Source organism: Pimephales promelas, chromosome 4 (assembly GCF_988280905.1).
Source record: "Pimephales promelas chromosome 4, fPimPro1.hap1.1, whole genome shotgun sequence".
Taxonomy (NCBI): Eukaryota; Metazoa; Chordata; class Actinopteri; order Cypriniformes; family Leuciscidae; genus Pimephales; species Pimephales promelas.
In genome coordinates, this window is record NC_142772.1 from 49,821,464 (window position 1) to 49,840,549 (window position 19,086).

General features: G+C 37.5%; 1 protein-coding gene across 1 annotated transcript in view; it reads right to left on the reverse strand.

Annotated features, from left to right (window-relative positions):
- ythdc2 (YTH domain containing 2) overlaps positions 1-18,743 on the reverse strand; it is a 30,728-nt gene extending 11,985 nt beyond the window's left edge. The window contains exons 1-19 of the mRNA XM_039661548.2: positions 18,597-18,743; positions 17,501-17,651; positions 16,195-16,285; positions 15,815-16,011; positions 13,996-14,189; positions 12,382-12,548; positions 9,959-10,061; positions 9,368-9,524; positions 9,041-9,148; positions 7,646-7,794; positions 4,705-4,840; positions 4,496-4,622; positions 3,639-3,704; positions 3,260-3,438; positions 2,787-2,883; positions 1,254-1,341; positions 1,091-1,171; positions 224-306; positions 18-123 (exon numbers count right to left, since the gene is read on the reverse strand). Of these exons, the coding sequence (XP_039517482.2) occupies positions 18-123; positions 224-306; positions 1,091-1,171; positions 1,254-1,341; positions 2,787-2,883; positions 3,260-3,438; positions 3,639-3,704; positions 4,496-4,622; positions 4,705-4,840; positions 7,646-7,794; positions 9,041-9,148; positions 9,368-9,524; positions 9,959-10,061; positions 12,382-12,548; positions 13,996-14,189; positions 15,815-16,011; positions 16,195-16,285; positions 17,501-17,642 (2,271 nt within the window). The 5' untranslated portion in view covers positions 17,643-17,651; positions 18,597-18,743. The remainder of the gene's footprint in view (positions 1-17; positions 124-223; positions 307-1,090; positions 1,172-1,253; positions 1,342-2,786; positions 2,884-3,259; positions 3,439-3,638; positions 3,705-4,495; positions 4,623-4,704; positions 4,841-7,645; positions 7,795-9,040; positions 9,149-9,367; positions 9,525-9,958; positions 10,062-12,381; positions 12,549-13,995; positions 14,190-15,814; positions 16,012-16,194; positions 16,286-17,500; positions 17,652-18,596) is intronic.
- Positions 18,744-19,086: the final 343 nt, after the last annotated feature.

Sequence of the window (19,086 nt, forward strand, 5' to 3'; positions counted from 1 at the left end):
TGTGTGTGTGTGTGTACCTGCAGAGGCATGCGCAGTAGCTGTGGAATCTGATGTTCCAGCATGTTGTTGAACCTCAGACGGCTGAAGAGATGGAAGCAGATCCCCGGTCTGCAGCGCCCCGCTCTAAACAACAAACACACACACACGTCTTCATCAGCTCTGCAATCAAACGCTGGCCATGTTTCGGCCGGAGACTCACCCGGACCATCACACACACACACACCTGCCCTTCCTCTGCAGAGCACTGGCCTTCGAGATCCACACCATCTTCAGCATCGTCACGTTATTCATAGCGTCGTAGGCTTTCTGTAACAGTCATTTAAAGATGTTTACAGATTGAGTGTTCATCAGAGGGTCCAAGACCCCAGGACTTTATCACACTTGAACCACGAACACACACAAAATGTCAAGGATTCGAGGAGCTTGTGGATGAAATGTAAAAAAGTAACCCCTCAGGAATGACTGGAATGCTTCAGTTCACATAGAAAACCCTAAACATGCTCAAAATTCAAACTAAAAATGCTAAAACTTTACTAAAAAAATATTTTAAATATAATATTTAAATAATATTTAATATTTAAATATTTTACAAAGCTTTAGGCAGTTATGAAATATCATGTGTTATTATTATTGTCCACAAGAGGGCACAGACTCCTGATGTGAGATATTTACAGCTGAACTAAAAGGAGTGATGCAGGAAATTGAGTTATTTTGAATTTAAGTTGAAAGAATGTGAGGAATGTGCTTACATTTTCTATTTATTTATTATTTATTGATCAAATCTAGTGATTTAAAATTAAATACAATTTAAAAATGTAAAAAAAAAAACGAAAAAGAAAAAAAAATCATTAAAAAATAGAAAAAAGATTATCAAAATAAAATAAAATAAATAAGCTTTTTTGGAAATAAAAAAATAAAAAAATAAAATTGAGTATAATTTTAGGGCTTCGGGTCATTTTGACCCGCGAGGGAAAGATGCGTTACAGGGAAGGATGAGGGTCCAGTCCAGTAATACAGAACTGAAGCAAACAAGATAATTTACCAAAATATGTTCACAAAATATATGATCAGCAGAGAAAAACACCCACACCTCTTTAACTTTGCCGGAGTCGATGACAAAAACGACGTCGTTGACCGTAATGCTGGTCTCTGCGATGTTGGTCGAGAGAATCTGTGGATTGAGAGGAGATTGTGTGAGATTTTAAAAGTGTGTGTGTGTGTGGTTTATAGATGTGAGAGGAAGATGTACGCACGATCTTGCGAACCCCTTTAGGAGTGTTCCTCAGAACCTTCTTCTGGTCTGACGTCTGCATGCTGGAGTGAAGGATGAACACCTGAAACCTGCAGGAGATCCTCACTGTCAACACAACATCTAACAATAACACATGCACACTTCTCTCACGCTCGGTAACACTGAGCTCCTTTCTGCGATGCAATAAAACAATTAAAAGGTAATTGTGACTTATAATCTTATATAATTATTACGTATGTATGTATGTAAAACTGACAATAAAGCATACATACTTATATTCTGACATCATTTCAAGCAATTCCGCGTCTCTATCTCACAATTATGACTTTTTTTATGTAATTCCGATTTCATTTCCCGCAATTCTGACTTTATTTCCAACAACTCCAAGTTTAAATCTCACAATTTTGACTTTATTTCACGCAATTCCGCGTTTCTATATCAAAATTCTTGCTTTTTTCCCAACAATGCTGAGTTTGTATCTCACAATTTAGATTTTATTTTACACAATTCCTTGTTTATATCTCACAATTATGATTTTATTTCCTAAATTCTGACTTAATTTCCATCAATTCCAAGTTAATACATGTATCTCACAATTCCCAGTTCATATCTCACAATTCCCAGTTCATATCTTTCATATCTTACAATTCCCAGTTCATATCTCACAATTCCCAGTTCATATCTTACAATTCACAGTTCATATCTCGAAATTCCCAGTTCATATCTTACAATTCCCAGTTCATATCTCACAATTCCCAGTTCATATCTCACAATTCCCAGTTCATATCTCACAATTCCCAGTTCATATCTCACAATTCCCAGTTCATATCTCACAATTCCCAGTTCATATCTCGAAATTCCCAGTTCATATCTCACAATTCCCAGTTCATATCTCACAATTCCGAGTTCATATCTCAAAATTCCCAGTTCAAATCTCGAAATTCCCAGTTCATATCTCACAATTCCCAGTTCATATCTCACAATTCCGAGTTCATATCTCAAAATTCCCAGTTCAAATCTCGAAATTCCCAGTTCATATCTCACAATTCCCAGTTCATATCTCAAAATTCCCAGTTCATATCTCAAAATTCCCAGTTCAAATCTCGAAATTCCCAGTTCATATCTCACAATTCCCAGTTCATATCTCAAAATTCCTAGTTCATATCTCACAATTCTCAGTTCATATCTCACAATTCCCAGTTCATATCTCAAAATTTCCAGTTCAAATCTCGAAATTCCCAGTTCATATCTCACAATTCCCAGTTCATATCTCACAATTTTTATTATATACACAATTCTGAGTTTATCTCACACAATTTAGATTTTTTTCCCAGCAATTCCCAGTTTATCTCTCACAATTCCCAGTTCAATTTCCGCAATTCCAACCTTATGTCCTAAAATTCTGGCATTTTTATTGACTTTGAATTGTGAGACATAAGCAATTTTCAATTGAAAAATCCAGTCCCTGCATGATTTCCAGCTGAATATTGCATTAGAACAGAAGGAAACACACACCACAGACACTCACACACACCTTTGCTGGTGATCCATGAACCTTTTATCATCAAAGACGATGCGATCTCTCAGAGACACGATCTCATCGTAGCCGGGCAGGAAAATCAACACCGCGCCTGAGGACAAACACTTCTAAATAAAGCTCATTATGATTATGATTATGCTGATATGTGAGTGTGTTTAAAGGAGTAGTTCACTTCAGAATAAAACATTTCAGATTTTTTACTCTCCCGCATGTCATGTGTTTCTTTCTTCAGTCGTAAAGAAATGAAGGTTTTTGAGGAACACACATAGTGTCTTCAATGGGGTCCAACGGGTCGAAGGTCAGATGTGAGTTTCAGTGAAGTCTCGACACGATCCAGCCGAGGAATGAGAGTCCGATCTAGACTATACTAAGTCACTGCATTTCTTTCCGACTGAAGAGAGAGAGACATGACCAGTGTAAAGCTGGAGTGGGCGGAGCCTGCGTGTGGGCCACGCCCCCGTCCTCACCCTCGTCGGAGCTCTGGCAGATGCTGGACAGCAGGTGCAGGATGAGGTCCAGATCCACCTTCTCATCGTCGAAGCTGTGATGATACGCTTTGAGACGCTCCTGGTCCTCAGAGCTCAGATCAGATGTGGAGGACTGAACCAGAGACGCCTCGTCCAGACGACCCGGCTCAACACCCCATCTGCGCACACACACACACACACACACACACACGGCTGGTTTACTATCTTTGTGGGGACTCTCCATAGACGTAATGGTTTTTATATTGTACTAACTGTATATTCTGTCCCCTAACCTAACTAACCCTAAACCTACCCATCACACACACACACACACACACACACACACACACACACACACACACACACACACAGTTCTTACATGTGAGACTCCAGCAGATCTACAGCCTCGGGTTGCTCGAAGCGTTTCGCCCAGTCGAGAGCCGTCCTGAAGTAAACATTACATTAGCAGAAGCTTACAAAAGTGCTTTACATACTAATATATGAAGAGTTCAGATGCAAAAGCCTCTGAGTGCCATTTGAAATTTTCTTCTAGAATGATGATTTTTATCAAGCTTGTATATTTAAGTTCAGAGATTTCACTTAAATGCCAATGATAATTACCTATTAATTGTTATTTAAGTGAAATTACTGAACTTAAATATACAAGTTTGATAAAAATCATCATTAAAGAAGAAAATTTCAAATGGCATTTAGAGGCTTTTGCATCTGAACTCCATATATATTGAGATCATATACTATTATAGTTTTTCTTAGTAATTAGAATTTTTACTATGGTTTCAATTTATAAGTTATAATCAGTTTTTTGGGGGGCATTTTAATTTGTTTGTTAGTTTTAAATATGTAAAGTCTTTATTCATTCTTATTATTTGTTTTAGTTTATATGTAATTTTCTGGCTAAAAAATCAAATAAAGTAAACATTTTCCAGTGGGCTCAGAAAAAGTATCTTGATTTATGAATGTTTAGATATTTGTGCTGGAAAACAACACTAATATTGCATAATTTAATGCCATGACGAGTGGACCTCTAAGCTGAGCGAGTGACTGGAGGCGGGGCTCATTTGCATATTCATAGAACCACGCATAGTAAAAGAGGCGAGGGTGTCGAGTTACACTAGTGATCAAATATGAGTTTTAAGGGATAAAATGATTGACTCCAGGGAGACTTGTGTTTATTTCAGTCAGCGTGTGTGTGTGTGTGTGTGTGTGTGTCCTCACCAGCCGTTGGAGGCTCTGATGTTGACGTTTGCGCCCATGCTGAGCAGCTGCTCCATCTGACAGAGGAACCCTCGACCCGAGGCCACCATCAGAGCAGTGGCGCTCGTCTCGCTGTGCCTGTAATCCACTGAGAGAGCACAGACACGTGACGAATACACACCACACTTCAGCTCAGAGAGTGTTTGAGTGTGTGTGCGCGACCTCATTACCACTGATGTTCTCGTTCAGGATGAGATTGAAGATCTGTATGAAGGCGTCAGCGTCTTGGTTCAAGAAAATGTTTGAGATGCAGGCGTCCATTTCCCTGAGGAGCCACGGCTCTAGCGAGGCCACGTCCTTCTCGCTCTGAGAACGACATAACGACTTTTTACGACATTACGCACTATTTCTACGTCATTAAGCTATTTCTACGTCATTACGCACTATTTCTACATCATTACGCTATTTCAATGACATTACGCACTATTTCTACCTCATTACGCTATTTCAACGACATTACGCACTATTTCTACATCATTAAGCTATTTCAACGACATAACGCACTATTTCTACCTCATTACGCTATTTCTACCTCATTACGCTATTTCAATGACATTACGCACTATTTCTACCTCATTACGCTATTTCAACGACATTACGCACTATTTCTACCTCATTACGCTATTTAAACGACATTACGCACTATTTCTACATCATTAAGCTATTTCAACGACATAACGCACTATTTCTACCTCATTACGCTATTTCTACCTCATTACGCTATTTCAATGACATTACGCACTATTTCTACCTCATTACGCTATTTAAACGACATTACGCACTATTTCTACATCATTAAGCTATTTCAACGACATAACGTACTATTTCTACCTCATTACGCTATTTCTACCTCATTACGCTATTTCAATGACATTACGCACTAATTCTACGTCATTAAGCTATTTCTACGTCATTACGCACTATTTCTACCTCATTACGCTATTTCAATGACATTACGCACTAATTCTACGTCATTAAGCTATTTCTACGTCATTACGCACTATTTCTACATCATTACGCTATTTCTACCTCATTACGCTATTTCAACGACATTACGCACTATTTCTACATCGTTACGCTATTTCTACATCGTTACGCTATTTCAGCGACATTACGCACTATTTCTACATCATTACGCTATTTCTACATCGTTACGCTATTTCTACCTCATTACGCTATTTCAACGACATTACGCACTATTTCTACGTCATTACACTATTTCAACGACATTAGGCACTATTTGTACATCGTTACGCTATTTCTACCTCATTACGCTATTTCAACGACATAACACACTATTTCTACGTCATTACACTATTTCAACGACATTAGGCACTATTTCTACGTCATTCCGCTATTTCTACGTCATTCCGCTATTTCAATGACATTACGCACTATTTCTACATCATTACGCTATTTCTACTTCATTACGCTATTTCAATGACATTACGCACTATTTCTACATCATTATGCTATTTCTACGTCATTACGCTATTTTAACGACATAACGCACTATTTCTACCTCATTACACTATTTTAACGACATAACGCACTATTTCTACCTCATTACGCTATTTCAACGTCATTACGCACTACTATTTCTACGTCATTAAGCTATTTCTACGTCATTACGCACTATTTCTACATCATTACGCTATTTCAACGACATAACGCACTATTTCTACCTCATTACGCTATTTCAACGACATTACGCACTATTTCTACATCATTACGCTATTTCTACATCGTTACGCTATTTCTACCTCATTACGCTATTTCAACGACATTACGCACTATTTCTACATCATTACGCTATTTCTACATCGTTACGCTATTTCTACCTCATTACGCTATTTCAACGACATTACGCACTATTTCTACGTCATTACGCTATTTCAACGACATTACGCACTATTTCTACATCGTTACGCTATTTCTACCTCATTACGCTATTTCAACGACATAACACACTATTTCTACGTCATTAGGCACTATTTCTACGTCATTCCGCTATTTCTACGTCATTCCGCTATTTCTACGTCATTACGCACTATTTCTACATTGTTACGCTATTTCTACTTCATTACGCTATTTCAACGACATTACAGACTATTTCTATGTCATTACGCTATTTCTACATCGTTACGCTATTTCTACCTCATTACGCTATTTCTACTTCATTACGCTATTTCAACGACATTACAGACTATTTCTACATCGTTACGCTATTTCTACCTCATTACGCTATTTCAACGACATAACACACTATTTCAACGACATTAGGCACTATTTCTACGTCATTCCGCTATTTCTACGTCATTACGCACTATTTCTACATTGTTACGCTATTTCTACTTCATTACGCTATTTCAACGACATTACAGACTATTTCTATGTCATTACGCTATTTCTACATCGTTACGCTATTTCAGCGACACTACGCTATTTCTACATCATTACGCTATTTCAATGACATTACGCACTATTTATTCATCGTTACGCTATTTCAGCGACATTACGCTATTTCTACGTCATTAAGCTTTCAACGACATTACTCACTATTTCTACATCGTAACGCTATTTCTACATCATTAAGTTATTCTACATCGTTACGCTATTTTAGCGACATTACGCCATTTCTACGTCATTACGCTATTTCTACCTCATTACACAATTTCAACGACATTACGCACTATTTACATTATTATGCTATTTCTATGTCATTACGATATTTCTATATCGTTACGCTATTTCAGCGACATTGCGCACTATTTCTACGTCATTACACAACTTCAACGACATTACGCACTATTTCTACATCATTATGCTATTTCTATGTCATTACGATATTTTTACATCATTACAGCATTTCTGTGTCATTGCACATGCGCAGTGCTTTCGGTTTCGGTTCTTAATCCGATCAAATGTTTACATGTTCTCTAGATAGGTTTAGGAAAGGAATAAAACGCCTCATTGAATCCGATCGATATTTAATTTGGAACGATTAATGCGTTTACATAAATTGAGCCATCAATCACATTACTAACGCATTATTTGGTTGCAGGTACGTGACCACTGAATAATGATGTGAGAAAGAGCATAAGAAGAGACCATCTGGCTGAACACACTGTCTCCTCCGTCGTCCAGGAGGTCGTTCTCCGGCAGGACACAAGATGGCGTCCTTTCCCGGGCCGGCTCTGGGTCCGGGTCGGCCCGATGGGACTCACACCACTGCGTCAGAGACGACTGCTGCCGCTCCTCTGAAGAAGGAACATTTATTTATTTTTCTTTAAATAAATTCGTTCAGGCTTTAAAATAAACATTGTTTGTGGGCTAATTAATGCCACAATAATTCATATTTATTTTAAAGGGCTACTTATAGTATTCAGTTTTGCATTGAAGACCATTTAAAGGGTTAGTTCACCCAAAAATGAAAATTCTGTCAGTATTTACTCACCCTCATGTTGTTCAACCCCGTAAGACCTTCGTTCATCTTCGCAACACAAATTAAGATATTTAAGATATTAAGATCGCTCCTGCATACTAGTCCATAGGCTTCTTGAGGGAATGACTCTTGTTGTCCTCGAAAAGTCATTAAAGACATCGTTAAAATAGTCCAAGTGTCTACAGGGGCTCAATCTTAACTTTATCAAACGACGAGAACACTTTTGTGCGCAAAAAAACAACAAAAATAACAACTTTATTTCAACTATTGGTTTATTTCTCCCTCTGCGCGAGTCAGGTTACTAGTTTAATAGCGTAAGCTTCTGTTATTGTACGTCACACGCATCACACACACATGACCAGCGTCGGCCAATAGTGAGCCTACATGTGACGTAGCTCTACGCAATCACACTACGCTAACTGACTACAGGCCCATGGAGAAGGAAGTGAATAGTTGAAATAAAGTCGTTATTTTGTTGTTTTTTTGCGCACAAAAGTGTTCTCGTTATTTGATAAAGTTAAGATTGAGCCCCTGTAGTCACTTGGACTATTTTAACGATGTCTTTAATGACTTTTCGGGGACAGCAAGAGTCATTCCCTCAAGAAGCCTATGGACTAGTAATCAGGAGCGATCTTAATATCTTAAATATCTTAATTTGTGTTCCGAAGATGAACGAAGGTCTTACGGGGTTGAAACAACATGAGGGTGAGTAAATACTGACAGAATTTTCATTTTTGGGTGAACTAACCCTTTAAAGGATTTTTTTGAAGAAACTGCAAGCTTTTGTGGTCAAAAAACTGTTTTTAACTCATAAATGTTTCTTGATCGTCAGATCCTCATATTAGAGTGATTTCTGAAGGATCATGCGACACTGAAGACTGAAGTAATGATGATCAATTCACAGGAATAAATTACACTTTACTGTATATTCACATAGAAAACAGATGATTTACATTATAATAATATTTCACATTTTTACTGTATTTTTGATGCAATAAACGCAGCCTTGCTGAGCGGAAAAGACTCTTTGAGCGCCGCTGTGTTTAATCTGTAAGCGTCACCTTTCTGCGCCTCCTTCTTGTATTTGATCATGTCTTTGTTGGTATATCCGGTGGTTCGCAGGATATCCTCCAGAAAGAGTTGCTTGACCTCGTATGGACAACCTTTGACTTCAAAGAAAATCACCGTTATTATTCAACTCTCTCATTTCAAAACAGCATTGCTTGGTCACTGGTTGAGCTAAACTGGTATTATCTAATTGTGGAGTTCAATGTAACAGCTGACAGATATTCAACATAATTCATGTGTGAGAGTCCAACAGAAGGACGGACAAAACCAGTCACATATCCACTGATCTGAGAACTGTTTGAGTGTTTTTGTTTTCGTACTGTGAATAACGGGACACGCGCCGAAGTATCTGATGAACAGACTGACGTCCAGCGCGGCGCTAGACAGGATTAGCTTTAGCGACGGCATCTTCTGAAGCATGTCCTTCATCTTCGTGAGCAAGAAGTCCGTCAGTCCGTCTCGCTCGTGCACCTCGTCCTGCAGGAGCACAACCAGCATGAGCATCAGGGTCTATAAAATTAAAATGTCCAATCCTTTTATCTTATCGAATCCTTTGTGAGCAGTTCAACATGAGTGTGTCAGTGATTTTAAAACATTCACTGCAAAAAAAACCTGTGTTTGTGTCTTGTTTCCAGTCCAAATATCATACGATTCTTAAATCAAGAAGCATTTACTAGATGAGTGAAATAACATAATCTTTTTTTCTGGGGGAATTAAACAAAATTAATTGAGTTGATAATTTAAAAAGGCAAAATGATATATTATATAGAAAAATATAATCAAACAGATTATTTTTCAGACCCTGTTGGCTTGTTTTAAGCAAAAACATGTGTCCTGTCATGATTGTGAAGGTGTCCTGTCAGTCTTATGCACTCCCGTTCACGTTTAGTGTTGAATTCTCGAAGTCTCACCACAATGACGTGCGTGACCATCGACATCGCGTCGTCTCCGGCCATCAGCGTTCTCAGCAGAACTCCACTCGTGCAGAACGTCAGCAGGGTTTTAGGAGAGACTCTGAGGAGAAGCACATACCCAGAATTCATCAGCACATTCGCAGTCGTTCAGGACATTACGTGGAGGCAAAACAAAGGGAAACTGGAGACGGGAAATACAGTGATGTGAATAAGTTTGGACACCCATGCTAAAGTTGCCTAAAAAGAGGAATAAAAAAAATCATCTTTTGGATATTGATCTTAATGCCTTAATTAGAAAAATGAGGAAAACTATTTTTCTTCGTGAATGAATAATGTATCATAAATAAATAAATGTTTTTCCTTAAAATACAGTGTGCATAAGTCATTGCCCCCCTATGCTAAATTCCCATAGAGTCAGGCAGATTTTTATTTTTAAAAGCCAGTTATTTCATGGATCCAGGATAATATGCATCCTGATAAAGTTCCCTTGGCCTTTGGGATTAAAATATCCCCACATCATCACACATCATTCATCACACCTAGAGATTGGCATGGTTTTACTTCAGTTAGCCTAATAGCTGGTTTGATTTGCATTGAAAGATGATCTTATGGAAAGTACCCTAGGCATGGTGAATGATGTGTGATGATGTGGGGATATTTTAATCCCAAAGGCCAAGGGAACTTTATCAGGATGCATATTATCCTGGATCCATGAAATAACTGGCTTTTAACCCTTGTGCATCCTTATGGACATTTTTGTCCTTTTCAGTTTTGTTTTTTTGACCACTTTGCCTGTGTTCAAGCTAACTGCAAAAAACTTGGCACAGGTGTGTATTTTTATTGGAATTTTACTATTTCACCGTCATTTTCTTTAAAAAAATATTTTTTGCATTAGGTACAAAAAAATACTCCCTCTCAGGGCCTTTTGGACAAAAACGTCCCCATTGAAATCCATTAAAACTGCCATTTTTAATCCCCGGTTCAGTTAACTATAAAATTATGCAATCTTTGTTAATAGGCTTTCATTCTGATGGCAAGGCTTCAAAATTTTATTTTTACTATTTTTTATCAGATGGAGTCATTTTTTTTAAGTTTGGGCCTATAAACAAATATCGCTTTATTCCTGTTTTCTGGTTCGGCATATTATAGAGCCAACTGGATAAATTATGCAACAATATTTGTGTGGGTGTGTTGGTATGGATGTCAGAGTGTGGTTAGTATGTGTGTTATAAAAAAATATGTGTGTGTGTGCGCATGTGTGTGTTTGTCAGACTGAGAGAGAAAAACGGCAAATTCAGATCCAATCACTGTGAGCTCCAGTGGGGTTTTGCTGCCACCCAATGGAGAAAATATGTTACTACGCCCAAACAAACTGTTACCGAAAGCTCATTTTTTGAGATATCATCCTCAAATTTGGAACACAACCTATTTAGATTTATGGCTTTGATTTTATTGTAGTTTTGAGTTCAACCTGATTTATAAAATATATATTTTATATAAAATATTATTTTATAAATAATTTTCATAAACTTATACCTATATAACTTTTTTTTTGGATTTACTTATTATAATGTTTGTACTTCAAAGGGTCTTCTTTAAAATGATACCAAACTTAAGTCTGTGCTCCAAAGCGTCACATTTTTATGACAGTTTTTTGACATTTTTGTCCTCTTTTTACCTATGAGTAACTTTTTTTAATTGATGCACAAGGGTTACAAATAAAAATCTGCCTGACTCTATGGGAATTTAACATAGGGGTGCCCTGACTTATGCACCCTGTATTTTAATGAAAAACATTTATTTATTTATGATACTTTATTCATTCACAAAGAAAATTGGTGTCCTTAAAGGTTGGAGTTTTCCTCATTTTTCTAATTAAGGCATTAAGATCAATATCCAAAAGATGATTTTTTTATTCCTCTTTTTAAGCAACTTTAGCATGGGTGTCCAAACTTATTCACATCACTGTACATCCCAGCAGTTTCGGCTGCATCCGGCGCTTACGATCTCGTCTTGAGTGGTTGGGCGTGAGAATCGACTCCGAATTAAGTTTATTGCATTACTGCAAAAAAAGCTTTTCTTACTCAGTATTTGTGTCTTGTTATCAAAAAAGCTTAATTATTTGCCAATGGGGTAAAAAAAAAAGGTTAATTCAAACAGAAACAAGATTATTTTTCTGACCCTTTGGCAGATATTTTTGCTAGTTTTAGGCAAAAACTCACTTAATTTTGATTTATTTCCCCAGAAAACAAGACTTATTATATCTAATCTTATAGCATTTCACTCATCTAGTAAATGCATCTTGATTTGAGAATGTTTTGCTATATTTGGACTGGAAACGAGACATTTTTTGCCGTGTAGGATGTGTGACGCGCTCCTAACTCTCGACGGACAGTCTGCTAATGGTGTGTGTTGTGCACCTGCTCTCCAGGCGGATCTGATAGCCGACGGTCTGCCCGATCTTCTCTCCGCGCTCGGCCGCCACACGCTCCGCCACCGCGATCGTCGCCAGTCTCCGGGGCTGAGTGCAGAAGATCCGGCAGGGAATCCCATTCACACTGCAGTCGTCCAGCAGGAACTGGGGGATCTGGGAGAGGAGGAACACGTTTAATCTCATGTAAAGAGTGCTTAATCCAGACCGATTTATTTGTAAATTGCATAAGTTTATGAAAAACAATATTTGATATGTTATGAAACATGTTGAACTTTAAAACTGCTAGAAAATCAAAGACATTAATCTAAACAAGTTTTGTTACAAATTTGAAATTCATATCTCAAAAAGTTGGGCGCACTAACACCCATTAGACACACACACACACACACTTTTTTTTTTATACACTCTGACATCCACACCTACAGACCCACACAATTATAGCTGCATAATTTATCTAATCGGCTTTATAATATGCATGAGCATAGCGAGTTTTTGCTTTGAAAACGACTCCATCTGGTGTACATTATGAAGCCTTTCTAACAGAAGGAAAACCTAATTAACAAAGATTGCATCATTTTTATAGTTAAAAGGCCCTGGGATTAAAAATTTCCGCTTTAATTGGTTTCAATGGGGACATTTCTGTTCTTCAGGTCCTGAGAGGAACTGTTTTGTGTAACTAGTGCAAAATAGATTTTTTTAAAGGAAATAGGGGTGAAATAGTCCAATAAAAATACACACATGAACCATTTCATTTTTTCATTTATTTATTTATTTCAACAGGGACAATGTGCAAAAAAACATTAATTAAAGATGCTTTGCACCAGATTTAGCTTAAGCTAGTTTCCATCTGTAGTCCCCGACCAAAACATATGCAGTAGACTCGATTATCAAAAAAACAAAATTGAAAAAGACAAATATGTCCATAAGGTCACAACATTTTTGATGAAATAATGTACTTTATTTTAGTTGGATAATGTTTTTTTATTTAATATTTAGTATTTTTAGGGGATTTTATGGTGCTAAATTATATTTACGCTGTATTTATAATCCATTTATTCTGATAATTTAACGTCCAGCTTAAACTGTGGAGAATCTGGAACGCTTTAGAGCGACAGACTGAAGTTTGATCTCTTCTCAAACACCACACTTGCAGATTATTGCTGAAGAGAAGAATTTTACGTTTATTGTTATGAAAAATGCACAAAAATATATTTTTTATGAAGTCTATATGTTCAGAATCCGGTTTTATAGACGGAGATAATGTGAGGCGTAAGTGTGTGTTCGGCGTGTGAGCTGATCTCTCAGTAAACCAGCGTTCAGTGAGATGTTGTTCGGCTGCAGTTCCAAACGCTTCCACTAGAGGAAACTCGTCTCGCATTCATTTCCAATGCGCCATTTCTGACCGAGACGAGCACAAGTGTGACGCCCATCATGTGTGTGTGTGTGTGTGTGTGTTCACACAGCAAGTGCCAAAACCTTTACCAAGTTTTAGACCATTCATTCAAAAAATGATCTCTGAACAGCAAAAGACACGGGTCCGGCCGGGGTTATGATGACGCAGACGTGTTTGAGTGTTTTATGGATGTTTTACGGTCCTGACCTGTGTGGTTTTGCCTGAGCCGGTCTCCCCCAGGACCAGCACCACCTGGTTCTCCCTGATGGTTTGGACCAGCTCGTCCCGACGCTCATACACGGGCAACGATCTCCGGAAACAATCCAGTTCAGACGGGCCTCGCATGTGAGGGACCTGAGGGATCCCGTGGCTGAGACGCCCGCTCGTCCTGCTTTTACTGTCTAGAGGAAGCAGAACAACAGATAAGGAGAACGAGAGAGTTTTGTGATCTCATAAATGTTCAAATCCAGCCTCGAACACAGCACCAAACGTCTGGAATCATTACGATTATTTTATTTTATTTATTTTCAAGTCTGCTCACATTGTAAACAATGCGTTTCTAACTGTATATATTTATCTTGTTTCCGCTTTTTTGCGCCGACCCGCCCAGGGAGCGCAAGTTCATTTCCTAGTTTACCGGCGTGCGTCTTTGCGCGGGTGCAAATACGAATGACACACGCGTCAGTGTACGAAGTCAATTGCGCCGGGTGCAAGATAGGGCCCTATATCTTGTTTTCCAATTAAATAAAACAAAATTTAGTGAGTTTTTGCTGAAAACAAGCACAATGAGATGCCAATTAGATCAGAAAATTGTTAGATAAGTCCTTAAGCCTTGTGCATCAATTAAAAAAAGTTACACATATGTAAAAAGAAAAATGTGTCATAAAAATGTGGAGCACAGACTTAAGTTTGGTATCATTTTAAAGAAGACCCTTTGCAGATTATTGCTGAAGTAAAAAAATAATAAGTAAATCCAAAAAAAAACAAAGTTATATAATTATAAGTTTATGTTTTTAAATATTTTATATAAAATATATATTTTATAAATCAGGTTGAACTCAAAACTGCAATAAAATCAAAGCCATAAATCTAAATAGGTTGTGTTCCAAATTTGAGGATGATATCTCAAAAAATTAGCTTTCAGTAACAGTTTGTTTGGGCGTAGTGACATCATTTCCCCATTGGGTGCCAGCAAAACCCCACTGGAGCTCACAGTGATTGGATTTGAATTTGCAGTTTTTCTCTCTCAGTATTACAAACACACACATGTATAACACACATACTAACCACACTCTGACATCCATACCAACACACCCACACAAATATTGTTGCATAATTTATCCAGTTGGCTCTATAATATGCCGAACCAGAAAACAGGAATAAAGCGATATTTGTTTATAGGCCCAAACTTAAAAAAAAAAAAAGGCACCATCTGATAAAAAATAGTAAAAAATAAATTTTTGAAGCATTGCCATGAGAATGAAAGCCTCTTAACAAAGATTGCATAATTTTATAGTTAACTGAACCGGGGATTAAAAATGTCAGTTTTAATGGGGACATTTTTGTCCAAAAGGTGCTGAGAGGGAGTATTTTTTGTACCTGATGCAAAAAATATTTTTTTAAGAAAATGACGGTGAAATAATAAAATTCCAATAAAAATACACACCTGTGGCAAGTTTTTTGCAGTTAGCTTTAACACAGGCAAAGTGATCAAAAAAACAAAACTGAAAAGGACAAAAATGTCCATAAGGATGCACAAGGGTTAAAAAGCCATTTCTAAAAGCGAGTCTCTCTCTTTGCTGTGAGTGTGTGTGTGTGTGCAGATGTTGTTTACGCTCAAACTGCAGCATGACACACTAACTACAGCTAATCATCCGCCTGTTCTCAGTGACTCTGATGATCTGTGTATGGATGCAGGCGTCCTCTACAGGAATGAACCGCAGTAAAGCTTCAGATCGAGTCGACACACACCGACTCCCTGTCACTCGTGAGTTCGGACGCTTGTGGTGTGGTGCGGGAGACTCGCCAGTGTCGGGGGACGCGAGCACGGCCCTCTCGCTGCGCGGCTGGAGCTCGCTGCGCTCCTTGTTGGTGATGGGGAACCTCTGCAGGAGGCTCTGCACCATGTGTTTGGAGCTGTGTGTGAGGTCACAGGTCATGACGGAGTGAGCCGACTCCGTGCCGTCCTTCTTCCTCACGGTCAGACATCGACTCGAGCCTTTCCTGCAGACACATCAGAACATCCTTTATTTACTACATATATTGTTTCAAATCAATCAGAGATGTCGTGATCATCAGTAAGTTTGTAGTCTGACAGTATTAGGAGTAATGCGCGGTCACCAGCTCGTGTAATAATACATAAACGTCCATTCTGCTTGAGTTAGTGTGATATGCGACTCAACTTACCCCCTGCTTTTCGAGACGTAGCCGAGCGACTGAGCAAGCCGATGAACGAACGCTCTCTCGGCATTGGTCAATGAAGAAGGGAAATCCAGCTCTATGAGACAAAACAGCCGTTAAAGTCCCCCTGTGGTGTAAATCCAGCGTTTAATGTTGTTTATGTGTGTGTGTGGTGTGTTTAATCCGCTTTAACACACACTGTGTGTAAGTTGATAAGTGGACAGCATTGCTGAGTATTTTGAACCAAAGACAGTCTCAAAAACACGCTTTGAAATCGCTGGTGTTTCTGACGTCACAAACCACCTTGTAACCAATCAGATCAACGTGTGATCGTCAACCAGTGGATCTCTGAGTGAGTGGAGGCGGGGCTCATTTGCATATTCATAGAACCGCGCATACTAAATGAGGCAAGGGTGTCGAGTTACATTCAAGCTACATAAACACATACATTTATTTTAAAGGAAAAACATTTAAATATGCCATTTTTGTGAGTTTTAAGGGTTGAAATTAGTGACTTGAGGGGGACTTATAATAAATATAATAAAACAACAAAAAGATCCGACAGCTGACTCTGGTTTATTAACCATTGGTTCCTTGATATCATCTCGCTTACACTGCAAAAAAAACAGTCCAAATATCTAAAAATTCTTAAATCAAGATGCATTTACTAAATGAGTGAAAGGACATGAGATATTATGTCTTGTTTTCTGGGACAATAAATAAAAAATTGAGTTTTTGCTTAAAAAAAGCAAAATTATCTGCCAATTTTAATTAATTCCACAGAAAACAAGACATAATATATTATGGCATTTTACTCATCTAGCAAACGCATCTTGATTTAAGAATTTTTAGATTTTTAGACTGGAAACAAAACATAAATACTAAGTAAGAAAAGCATTTAATGCAGAGGTTAGCTTTCATATCTCTCTGGTCGACGTTCAACGTAAACGTTTGCGATCGAAATCATCTAAAGTCCCCAGCGGCGTTCCCCAGGGCTCTGTGCTGGGCCCGCTCCTGTTCATTATTTACTTGCTTCCACTTGGTTATATTTTTAGGATGTATGGTGTCCTCACCTGTCCAAACTTCAGTTGTTGTTTTTTTGCACTTTTTGAGTAAAAAAAAAAAAGTTCACTCAAGCTTAATCGCCTCAAAAAAAATTTAAACACAAAACCCGTGCTAATCGAAAGCAATCAAGTTGACAAAAGGATTGACTCTCAACAACAGTCTAACCAGAGATATACTAGTGATTTTTAATGAAACCACCAAATGAGGTTCAGGATGGTTTTCAGGATGAGAGCCACAGAACTCGAACCTTTGTCGTCGCTGTACTGGAACCTCTCCAGCGCGATGTTCACGGAGATCTTGACCTCCTCATCGATCCTGATGTCTTTGAGTCCTTTAGCTTTCAGAGAGGGCGTCTGCTTAGACGCGTTCATGCTCGATTTACGTGACATCTCTTCTCCCTGCACGCAAGAACACAACGCCAAAGTCATGAACTATTCTCAGTAAACATTACATATTCACATTCTGCTTTTATCACTAAGGTTACATAATCTTATGTTTATGGCCTCTTTAAGGGGAATCTCTTGTTGTATTTCTCGTCTTTGGATAAAAGCGTCTGCTAAATCAGGGGTTTTTTAATCATTTATATTCTTGTTTAAGACCCAATACTAAAAAATTAATATTGTAAATATTCAGTTTCTGTTAAGTTTTATTATTACAAGTCATTTGTTTAATTACTCATTTATGTATTTTAATCTTATTTTGTTAGTTATTACATTTATTTTAATCTAATTGTGTTATTTATTTATTTTATATTTATAATATTCATTTATATATAATATACACACACACACAAACACACACATAGACGCTTATTTGTTAAATTACTCATTTAAATCTTTTTTTGTTACTTATTTTATATTTTACACACTTTTTTCTCTAAACTTTTCCACAGTTTTTATACTAAAATTATACTGGATTAATAAATGTATCTCTGCAATCATTTATAACATTGATATAAAAGTATTTCGTTTAGGTAGTTTTCTTGTGAATTATTATTTATTTCATTCCTCATCCCAGTAAAGCCAGTTTGTACAAGCAAACAGAAGATATAAATATAATACTATACAAATTGTAAAGATGTTTTAGAAAAACTCTATGTAAACTCGGTGTGCGTTAGCAGCTACTGCTAAACTGACTTATTTAACACTAAAACACTATATTCATCACACTGACATCTGCTCAAATACCACAAAAAAGCAAGAAAAAACAGTGTTTTAACTCATATGCTGGTTAATATTGCGTTTATAGGAATGCTGTCCATTCATTGAGCTTCACGAGCGTCGCTAGCATCACTTCAGTTTATTTACCGCACAATAAGAATAAAAAAAACAGCAACATCTTACGTGTTTTGAGCATCTGAGGAGAACACAATGTGAAAGCAGAAAGCTTTAAGAGTCCAGAAGGTTTAATTCGGCTGTCAGTCACTGGTGTGTTTGGATTAGTTGTTTCTGCCTGTAAAGAATCGAAACTGAGGCGCTGCTCCGTCTGCGCATGCGCAACAGATCTACAGCTCATTCCTCTGACGTCACTACAGCAACATGTTGTGCGGAGATCAGATAAATGTATGGTTTTTTTAAATCCCCTCCCTTGTTTATTATATTCAGGAATTAATTAAAATACTTCTCAGAAGCTCTCACTAAAATGGAAAATCGAAGTACAATAAAACTGTAGATATCTGTTAGTTTATAATCTTCTTTTTTCTCTTTTTTTACCTCATTTCTTATTTCAATTTTAGTATTTTTATTTATTTGTGTTGAGCCTTCCACGACTGTGTTTTCTTTGTATAATAACTGTTTTGTGCTATTTTGTTGTATAAATTAAAATAGAAAGATC